Here is a 10,660-nt window from a genome sequence, read left to right on the forward strand (position 1 = left end):
GTGGGCCAATGATATCACCGAATGCCCTGAAAACGGGGCGGAACAATGATGTTGAGACAGCTTAGCTCAGCCGGATGGTGGGGCTACTAGGCTGGCACTATGATGCAGCGAGTGCAAGGCGGTAGCAACAGGCACACCGAGAGTGACGACTACAAAGACAAAGCAGGTGGAAACCAGCAGAAGCTTCCATTACAGTGTATTGACTGCCATGTAGGTAATCACATACCCTATAATGGGTGTTTTCAGTCTTCATTAGGTAGGTACTGCCATGTAATTCTTTATAAACAAGCCCGCCACTTTGCTAGTCTAACCCATAACGCAGGGACTGAGTATGGTTAGTTCCTGCATGTCAATGGCGGATCAAAGGCAGTCCTAGAGATCCAATTATTGCGCGGCCCCAGTTGCCTACTGCTCCTCAACCGATCGTCTCAGAGTACGATGATATCAATGGGCCAGTCTTGAGTCACTCGCCGTCGCCCTTTCGTTGATATTCTATCTGCTATCATAATTCTTTACGATATCATAACAAACCTCTTGCCCCTTTGCCGCTTGCAAACAGATTACAAACACGATTGCCTCTTGTAGCTGCAGAATCTCGGCAAGGTACACAGGAACACCGGCAATGATCCAGACCATATTGTGTTTTTAAACAAGCTAGGCGTATGCAGCCTTCCTCTCATCCGTGGCGTTGACTGCTGAGTGTACGCATAATTCACCTCTATCCTTGTGTTGTGCTGGCGAGTCAGTCAACGGATATGTCACTGTCCGCAGTCCATTACCTAGAAGGTATTAGCCATGCACGGTGTGCCCAACAAAGGTAACATTCGAGAATACGCAGGCGAAATATATCATTGTTTGCGTTAGACGTTACAAAAATCTGCTACTCGTTTCAAAGTTAGAGCACTGATTACTGACTTTTATCATGGCCATGATGCTACCCTGAAGTGGTAAATGCTGTAACCAATGACAAGCTCTGTTGCAGTTCAGAACTCATGATGTGATATGAGCATCCAGGTTCAGCTGGTATCTGCCATTTCACCACCAACAGATTCAGTGTAAACAAAATTATAGCTTTTCCTCGAGTGATTTCACTCGTCCTTCTCAAATGCATCATTGAGATAAGTCACAAACATGTCCCTCAGTCTAGACGATTTCATGTCGCCCACAGCCTCCAGCCCAATACCCCCTCTATTCAAACCCATAAATGCCCTCCTCAACCTCTGCAATTGCGGTAGACCAACCTTCTTTCCGGCTGGCAGATATATCATAATCTCATTAGAACCAGACGGTATCCGCACCTCGTCAACATCGTCACCCTCACGCTGCGCCTCCACTATGCGCTTCACAACATCTGATGTTTCGCGGTCCAGTATGTACAAATAGTCGCCGCTTTCTTCTCGCCCGCGCTGTATAGTTGCTTGGTTGGGGCGAACAACCTTGCGGGCCTCGCCTGCTATTGTGTCCCAGAGGTCGGAGAAGACCTTTGTGGTTTGCGCTTCGTCATCTTCCCAGATGAGTGTGAAGAGTGGACTATCCCATCGTGTCATTGGGTTAGGCTCTTCGTATCGAAACACTAGGTTGTCCCAGTTGTCCGGCTCGTAGGGCTCTGTAGAGTCGACCGGCGCATCATCGGAATCTGCAGCCGCGGGTGCTGCCTCTTCACTTCCTGCGGTGTTACTTGAATCTGCCTCCTTCTTTTGTATTCTAGTCTTGTTGACTTCTCGTGCCTTGTCTACCGAGCAGCCAATCTGCAATATGCAGCTGGGCGTGCGCACAGCTTTAGATTCGCAGTGGAGTTGATACCGCCAACCCTTGATGTAATTGAGACCGTCCAGGATCACAATATCCTTGTCGCTAAGCACGCGCTTGACAGCGCCATAGATAGAAGCACGGGCATCTTTCTCAGAGGCATTCGCAGATCGGGTATGTGCGCGGACTTTGTCGGGAGACAGGTCGTAGACGGTACGGGAGATGGAGAGAGATTCGTCGGAGATGAGATGTAGGCGGTATTTCGTATCGGCTATACGCTTGGAGAGGTAGTCGTGTAGCTGCTTTGCGCGCGTCGACTTGCCAGAGGTGGGCAGTCCAGAGACGATAATGAGCTGGTGGGTATATTTGTTAGATGAGGGACAGTGTATATGACATGGAGGACATACAGGCATCGTCTCAGTTCGGGTAAAACTCTTGAGGACACAAACGAAAGATTTCTGAACAACAGTCAAAAAGAATAGGCTATCTCGAGGCCTCCTACGGTGTTGTCAAAGTATGGACATCTATTCTAGTAGAAGAAGTCAAAGTTGCTCATTGGAGAATTTTTGGAAAGATTCGACGTCACTGGGGTTCTTTGTGTGTGGGGTTGAGTTTTAGTTCCCCTCATGGGCTTTTAAGACGACCCTTGGTTTCTGATCAACATAACAAATCGGGGTACTTCCTGGTAATTTAAGTTGAGTGGGAGGATCAGTTTGGGTCACTGTATCGACTTGTTTGCCTAAAAGGGTAAAAAACAAGATTTAATTATTGATTCTCGTAAGAACTGAAAGTTTGAGTTGCAACTGAGTCTAGGGAGGAATAGGTAATAGAGTTGAGGGTGGCAGAAAAGTTGACCTTCTAATCCTGAGTTTTAGGACACGAAAATAAATAGCCCAAGAAGTGTGACCTAAGTAGCATAAGCTGGTCTACTAATTTTGTCCCTTGTGCTTCTAGCGGCCAAATTTTATGATACCCTGAGGGGGAAGAAGAATAGAGTTAAGAGAAGTAGAGAAGATATATGTCCACAAGTCTAAGAACTGGCCTATAATCTCACATGCATTGAAAACATCTTGATAAGGGAGGGTCTCGTCGCTCTCGCTTAGGCCATTCGTTGATGGCTGAGTTTCATTTGCTAGGTACGGAAGACGGCACTCGAATCGACAGCCCTATAGGGGAAAGTAAAGAAAGTTACGTTGCACACAGCCACGCGCTGAACCCTGGCGATTCTATTCGGGCAGATCTAACGCTAAACCTGATCTGGCATGCCATTCGACATTATGCACTCTCATCATCTCGCAGCACCAGGCGTCAAGGTTGATTTTCTAACAAAGTGGCTCTTGATGCTGGAATCGAATCTCTCTTTCGGGAAAGCCACTCGAGCTTCCCATATTCCAGTGGGGATGTGAGGCTATGGCGATGCCGTTATGCCGTGTATACGGCGTTTCCTTAAGTTCAGCTGAAGGCTCAAGATGAGGTTGAAATGTATAAAGATGTGGTTATCTCTCGAGTTGAGTAGATATTCAAACCATCAACACTTCAATCAATAACAATATAACCATCTCTTCTCATCTCACCTCATTACTCTAAAACTACTACCAAATACACCTATACATCTATACATCTATACCACTTATACAACCCACTACTCAATATGGCTCGCTCTCTCGGTGCCCATGACGATATCGCTATCGCTGAAATCGTGGTCTACACATTTCTCCTGTTTGGCGCCCTCTTTCTCTGCAAAACCCATGGCTTCTCTCGAAACTCTGGGTGGTTTTACATCATCATTCTCTCCCTCGCACGACTCATTGGCTCATCAATGCTTCTCGCTACTATCAACGATCCCGACAACACAAACCTCTACATCGGCTGGATTGTTCTCAATGGTCTCGGTCTTGGACCATTGATCCTTATCATGCTGGGCCTACTTGATCGTCTCTTCAACACTATCAAGAGCCAAGGAGGGGCCGGTATCAATGTTCTCTATCAGCGTGCTGTACACTTGCTGATGCTCGTTGCCGTCATTCTCATCTCTGTTGGCGGTGCTAGCTCCAACTATACTCTCGACGGTGCCTCGCCCACCATCAAGTACAGCACCGAGAGCAAAGTGGGTGTATCTCTTATGATTGTTGTTCTTGTGCTGGTCATTGGCCAGTTCCTCTTCGCTCTTCGCAACCAGTCCTACATTGTTGATGGCGAACGTCGAATTCTCATTGCCGTTGGTGCTTCGTTGCCATTTGTTATCGTCCGACTTGCCTACACCTGTACTCTCATTCTAGGTGGCCACAAGCAGGACGTCTGGATTTATCTCGGTGCCGGTGTCATTATGGAGATCGTCGTGGTCATCATCTGTGAGGCCATTGGGTTCACTCTCAACAAGGTTCACAAGCCTGTGGTGAGTGAAGAGGCAGCAAACAAGGCTACTTCTGGAGCATGAACGGGATTCACCGTATAAAAGCGCACGGGGCAGACTTATGGCATATGTACAAGCGTGGAGTTGGTTTATAAATGGTTTGGGGTATGGGGGAGTTTTGGTTCAGTTGCGACTTGGTTCTGGTTTTTCAGTAGTCAATCAATAATGGCATGTTATCCCAAACACTTTCGTGTCTAAACGTGCAGCATCTCACATTTATCATCTAAATCATCTAACTTATTGAGAATGCCTGACCAGATCTAACAATCATCAACAGAGTATTGGTCTTTCCAGCCCCACAAAATCAGGGTATAAACGCGAAACAAGCAATTCAAGAATGCTTTCCAGAAACAGCAACATGTCGGAATACTTCCAAGTCTTACATGACGGTACAACACATCTTCTCCAGCTTCTTGAAAATGATCGCAACAAGATCGTCGTTCTTCTCCTCTGGCTGGTGGTGCTGTCCGCCGTGATGCGGCCCACCGTGATGTTGCTCTCCACCAGGGTAACCGCCATGACCTCCAGAGTGCGAGGGCGGTACAGGCTGTCCTCCCTGGAGGTTGATGATTATCCTTCCGGTGTTGTCCTCATCTGTCTCATATCGTAGCCCGAGCTCTTGGCACAGCTCTTCAACCTTAGGCTTGAGCTTCTGGACACCGCCGGCAGAGTGATGTCCCTTGCCGACGATAGCGTACAGATGTGTCTGGCCCTTGGCCTGGTCGGAACGAATGCGCTCTTCGAGGATCCTCTCGGCCTCCTCAACGTAGAGGCCGTGAAGGTCGATTGAGTCGGCCTCTACGCGTCCAGAGGCATTGTTCTCACGGAAGATGAAGTCGGAGGCCTGTTGATTGTAGTCGTCCATGCGCGCGGCGTGCGCCTTGCCCTGATTGGAGAGCTCCTTTGCACCAGCACCATCTCCATCTTCATAGGCTTGACGTGACTAGATGAAAGGTCAGCTATACTTTGTTCATTTACCCGGTACAGACAAACACCTTGATAGGCGTTGATAGAATGTGACGTACGCGGGCAAAACAGTCGTTACGCTTCTCCGCCTCGGCTCGCGCCATGTCTCTCAATCGGTCGTACTCTTGCTCAATACTATCGTCATCGTGGGCAAAGGCTAAACACAACCCGTTGTCAGCGTTCAACGTTCCTCGAAAGCTTGTTGTGGATTGAACTGTTGCGTTCCCGCTTCCGGCGCAAACCAGGACCAGTTCCATGCCACCAGTTTAGTGTTGACGTACCGCGACCGCCCAGACGTTGCATAGGAATAGACATTTTGGGAGGGAATTGATTGAATTCCAGTTGATTATGCTGATAATTATGATGTTTGTTTTATGTCCAAAAGAGTATAATTCCTTTGCGGTTGCCCGTTGGGTTTGGGCGTTGTCTGTGTCAAAACCAAGGTTGAAGCTTTGACTGACTGATGTTGTGTTGGCGACCTGCATGTGTTGTCAATAGTGGGCGCTGCCAAGGTTAGTGTGTACTCCGTACAGACAAGTACTACCTACTACCTGTGCCAAGGCAGGCATATGAGGTATCCAGTTTGAATGGTTTTCCTGCGCTATGTTTTTTTTATTTTCTCTTTTCTCTTTAGATCATTTCCACTTGGCTACGGATTACCTACCGCGAGGCCTCTCTGGGGCGCTCTAAAACATTGATATCGTTCTAGACTTGAGTAGATTCAATAAGTATCCGCAAGCACTATTTACCCAACCGCCGAGACTCCGACTAGGAACTTTGCTACATGACATCACAAATATCCGAATTGATCTCAGTGTAGATGTTTAAGAGAAGTTGAAACAACTAGCGACAATCTGCGTGGTCTGAGAAGCATCTCAGCTGTCATACAATAAACCAAATGGCTACCCTTGATATGGTAAATGCAGGTACGGATAAGTCAGCCACCAAATGATATTCTGTGCCCCTCGTAGATCGTTGGCCGCGATCAACCACAGACAGACATGGAACCATAACAAGACGCTCTCAGCTCCAATACCCCTACGGCAATAGCTGGACTCGACAACTCGATCGCAACCCGTACACAGACAAATGCTTAACCTACAAGCCACCAGATTTGAGGCTGGGTTCCCGGAGCGAGCCCACCATACAGAGGAGTGAACTCTATTTAGCCACAGCAAAGACTTGAAGTCTATATCAGCAATCGACTTTTAATTGTCGGTTCCAGGACAAGCCTCCATTCTTAACATTGCCTCTGCATTGAAACAGACTTTCGAGCTTCCTACAAACAGTTGCTATTCCCGGTGCACCGGCAGTCGGTTATCAACTTGCGTTGTGTTTGCTTAACAGCATTGTAGTTGGTGGACAAAGATCCTGTCGACACGAGCCAACTGAACCTTGAAACAGGAACGTTTACTCGACATTCCCAGTCAACCCGATATTTGGCCTGTTGTCGATTGTCGATTCGTTGTGAGGTATCGTGGCTGGTTCGGGTACTCCTTGCTGAAGGCTGGACTTTGTTGTTTGAGAGACAACTCAACCGCCTCAGCCGTCTCCGTCTCGGAGCAACCTGTTGTTCTGGTAAAAGATGGCTTGGAGAATCCGAGATTCGTAATGCACGCAAGCTCTCACTTGGGTATGTACATCGTCAAGAAATGCTCCATCCTTGTCGATGTATCTGTTTGTACCCAAGAACTCACACTTGTGAACATGGGATTATCGACATGCCAGACCAGAATAGCATCACCAGTGCAGGAACGAACGTCCAGACACAAAGTTACATCGAAAGGAAACAAGGCAGGGATAGAGAATACGGAGGCTCACGCAATTCTACGTAATTTGTCCATTGACGATGATGCCATCAAATATTATTTTATGGAATAAGAACTCACCAGATGACATGCAGGCCAAGCAATAGCAGATCAAAAGCGGAACTGCTTGCCTGCCATGTGCTCACCGGGTACCTGTTTAAGGGAAAAGTCGAGTCTAGACAGCATCGACTCCACTCAATTGAAATGACTGAGATTGGGTGGCTTCGGTTGTAGTGAAATTGCTTTATTTTATCGTGAAATTTGGGTCTGAGAGCTTCATCTACTAGCAGGGATGGGTCGATGGGCTCGTTCTTGGTTGGTACTGGAGGCTATCATATATACGGCAAACGTTCTGCGGATATCTGCAGTACCATGTATTGGCCACGATGGACGTACCAAGAGAACGTCCGTGGAACAGATGGCCATCATCATTTATGAGTTTTTAGTTACAAATACCTTGAACCTGGGAGTTCAGAACAAGGATATAGTAAGCAGTCAGTTAGTTACATGCTCAGTTTGTTGAACAAGATCTGAGACCAGGATCTTAGCGAGAGAACCACCGATAGCAAGAAACAAATAGTTGAAAATAGACGAATGATTAACTACTCTTAGGTTCTGGCCGATGATTCTGGCCGATATAGACAGGATATGGCCATCGAGAAATCGGTTTGGATGGACAAGACATCCAACACCTGCCAAACCGATACAAGCACCAGCGAGTGGCCTCAGCTCCTGGGGATCCTTGGTGCGCTGCGCGCTAACTGTACTACACATTAGCTCTAGCAGCGGACGATATCGTTGTGGCGTTCATCTCTGCTGGGTTCGCGACTCGTTCTACCCGTCAAAGGGCCAATGAACAGTCCGTCCGCTGTGCTTGACTCAGTCGCGACGAGGTTATTTGCAAGCCTCCTAATAGCAGCAGTTGTATCCGTAACATACTGTACGGGAATGCTTAACCGAGTGGTTAGCTATCCATACAGAGCAGATACATCTAGCTCTTGTCAGACTTCTAGCTTGCCGATCGTGATAGCGAAACTGTATGCAACAGAAGCTATGTATGGAAGCAAGGAGGAAGCTTCTGAGATGACGGCCACTCTGCCACTACACCAAGTTTTAGGAGCGGGAGCGCCCAAACCTCTTTGATACTGTAACGGCATGTGCTCTTGGTATGCCCATTCACCTACCGGATGTTGAACAGCTTTTGTCGGCGATCGACATATTTTCGCAGTCAAGCCCCGAGAACTGACACTTTCACCCCTTCACTCCCAATGACTAGATGACACTAGTGGCAGATCTGGTGTTAAAGCCGTGAAGCTGCGTACGCATTGAAGCACAAGGCATCATTGTTTCCGCTGCTTCTAATGATTCCTTGGCCGTTGGACCGAGATGCTGCAGCTGGAGAAGAATATTAATCGGTGTCACAAATGACATGCGTAGCACAATGATAGGTTCGTGTAGCGTGTTCCTGTTGATGTTGTCAGCCGCAACAGCACCGTCGTCATGGCTTGATCGCCCTGCGTATAACGACGAGTTGCGATAAAATAAGAACACCACTTGGCAGTTCGTCGTAAGATTCGTGTATCCTCTAGTTCTGGTTTCTGGTGACGCTAGCAAGTGTCAGAGCGCAGACAATCTGCGCAAACCTAGACTTGAGTTCGTGTCAAACCGCTCCGATGGAAAGGGAAAAAGCAATGAAACAGGGATAACGGCACAAGCAACTCTTTCTAGATGGCTTCTACGGATACAACTATGCATTACAGTACAGTGCGATGTCGAGTTGGTAATCGAAAGGACCCCTGACACATCTCGGGCGATCCCCCTTTCGTAGTGCCTGCGATGACCCTGACCCCCGTCAGGAGACAAGGAGCTTGACGGTATTAAGTGGCCCTGGTGGAGCAGTCAATGATAACTCCAAGTGTCATGAGAAAACGGGTTGACTATGAGTTCGGTTCACTTTAAGTGAGTGCACAGAACAGAACGGTACTGCAGTGCGGAGAATATGGATACTCAGTGCCGTAGGACACAAGAGGACTATAATAGAATAAAGCCGATTCGATTCGTTTGTGCGGCGGACGGGAAGCACCTCGATGCAATGAGCCGACTTTGTCTCGTGCGTACTCTACATCGCACAGAGATATTAGAGAACAGTTGTGGACGAACGATACAGGTGGGGCATCATATTTTAATGCTATAAACAAGCAATCGAAACCTATAGCAATCAGCAAATAAGGATCGAGAGCCGAGAGATGAAACATTTATACGTGTGTAGTCTATATTATAGATGTTTGTCGATACGTACTGTGGAATGCATCGTGGACTGGCGAACGGGTCCGACAGTCAAAACAAATGGAACATGATGCAAGGTACAGAGTACAGCGTACCATTCATTGAGTTTGCATGTATACCTATGGGTACAGTGTTGCAGATATCGCATTGACAGTGGACCAATCGCAACATCAAACATCCAGCTCTTGACGGTACAGCGGTAATAGTACTCTGTACAGTTGTAGAAATATTTGACTGCGTTAATATATCGCAAGCTCCAGGTCACTAATATATTAGCAACGCACGTGGTGCTGGGTTAGAGATGGTCAACTTGTGATGGTGAGTCGACGTTTCGGATCAAGTTCCCGCATTGAGCTGCGCTGAGTGATTGGCCATGGATGTTGCAGACCGAATCAAAGACGGGTCCGAACCGAAATTGTCGTCAAAGAAGTCTCCAGACTGGACTGGACTCTGAGCTACTGCTAACTTCTGCAACTCAAAACATCCATTCCAGAGCCACAGTCCCACTTGCCAGGTCCTGGTTCTGTATGAAGGACGTTTCAAGCTGACTGCACAACAGACTTTGCTTTTTCATGTCATGCAGCGGTTCATCTCAAACCAACAGGAACAGTCGGTACAGCATATCAAAGAGCTGTTTCAACTCTCTAAATGTCGGTCGAATGCCCCTTATTCCGTAGATCGGCTGTTTTGTTACATGTACAGTGCAGTTCCTTAGAGTTGATGTTGATTTCCTCCCAAAGACTGTGATGTACTTCAGATCTGCTCGTTGACGGTGATAGGCTATTATCACGACGCATGACTTCTTCATTAAGCAAACCATTCGGAAGAAGCAATTGTCATCCCAATAATCTTATAGACTTTTGCTTTTGCCAACGACATTTGTTAAAATGACGAACGACTTTCGGAGACATTTACTGATAATGTACTCCATAGTCTCTCCTCTTCTTGAATCATGCGACTGTTCGAAGTTTGGCTTTCGATGATCATCCCGTCCGGCAGGGACGCTATACCCCAGAAGGTCTGGCTGTGCCAAAATCAACTGGGACGGGCGACGATGATCCACCAGGTTCTGAAGGGCTAATCAAGTCGCTCTGCAAGCGGACGGGATAAAACAAAGCGAAGAAACCACTGAAGCAAAAGCAGGACAAGTGCTGTCTCTGGTTTGATTAATTAACGGATGCTTTTCCCAATTCCGCAACAGCGCTTCGTTAAGTAGCTGCTGAGACGGGTTCGTTAATGCCCGCTTGTCGTCTGAAGCCATGTTACGGTACCGTAGCATCGCCATGCCCATCTCACATGGATGATATCCACAGCTAAGCAAATGGCACCATTGATTGCTCCACTTGACCTCACCTCGCGGCTTGGATCTGGACCTGACCCGGGTTGGCTCTTGATGTAGTTGGTACCCGGAAGGGAATTCGCTGGCTTGTGCTTGCTC

At 47.6% G+C, this 10,660-nt stretch overlaps 4 protein-coding genes across 4 annotated transcripts; 2 read left to right on the plus strand and 2 right to left on the minus strand.

Moving 5' to 3' along the window:
- Nucleotides 1-1,088: 1,088 nt before the first annotated feature.
- Nucleotides 1,089-2,162, minus strand: FGSG_05531 (uncharacterized protein; the record flags this gene model as incomplete). The annotated part of the gene is made up of 2 exons (XM_011325777.1): nt 1,089-2,102; nt 2,157-2,162. 2 exons carry the CDS (start codon nt 2,160-2,162, stop codon nt 1,089-1,091), a joined length of 1,020 nt encoding a protein of 339 aa, XP_011324079.1.
- Nucleotides 2,163-3,400: 1,238 nt separating this feature from the next.
- On the plus strand, nt 3,401-4,186 carry FGSG_05532 (uncharacterized protein; the record flags this gene model as incomplete). The annotated part of the gene is made up of 1 exon (XM_011325778.1): nt 3,401-4,186. One exon carries the CDS (start codon nt 3,401-3,403, stop codon nt 4,184-4,186), a length of 786 nt encoding a protein of 261 aa, XP_011324080.1.
- Nucleotides 4,187-4,541: 355 nt separating this feature from the next.
- On the minus strand, nt 4,542-5,443 carry FGSG_05533 (uncharacterized protein; the record flags this gene model as incomplete). Its single annotated transcript, XM_011325779.1, has 3 exons — nt 4,542-5,105; nt 5,188-5,285; nt 5,410-5,443. The coding sequence occupies 3 exons, from the start codon at nt 5,441-5,443 to the stop codon at nt 4,542-4,544; spliced, it is 696 nt and encodes a 231-aa protein (XP_011324081.1).
- A 1,911-nt stretch (nt 5,444-7,354) lies between these two features.
- On the plus strand, nt 7,355-7,814 carry FGSG_05534 (uncharacterized protein; the record flags this gene model as incomplete). Its single annotated transcript, XM_011325780.1, has 3 exons — nt 7,355-7,423; nt 7,549-7,681; nt 7,714-7,814. The coding sequence occupies 3 exons, from the start codon at nt 7,355-7,357 to the stop codon at nt 7,812-7,814; spliced, it is 303 nt and encodes a 100-aa protein (XP_011324082.1).
- Nucleotides 7,815-10,660: the final 2,846 nt, after the last annotated feature.

Source organism: Fusarium graminearum, chromosome 3 (assembly GCF_000240135.3).
Source record: "Fusarium graminearum PH-1 chromosome 3, whole genome shotgun sequence".
In the NCBI taxonomy this organism is placed as follows: domain Eukaryota; kingdom Fungi; phylum Ascomycota; class Sordariomycetes; order Hypocreales; family Nectriaceae; genus Fusarium; species Fusarium graminearum.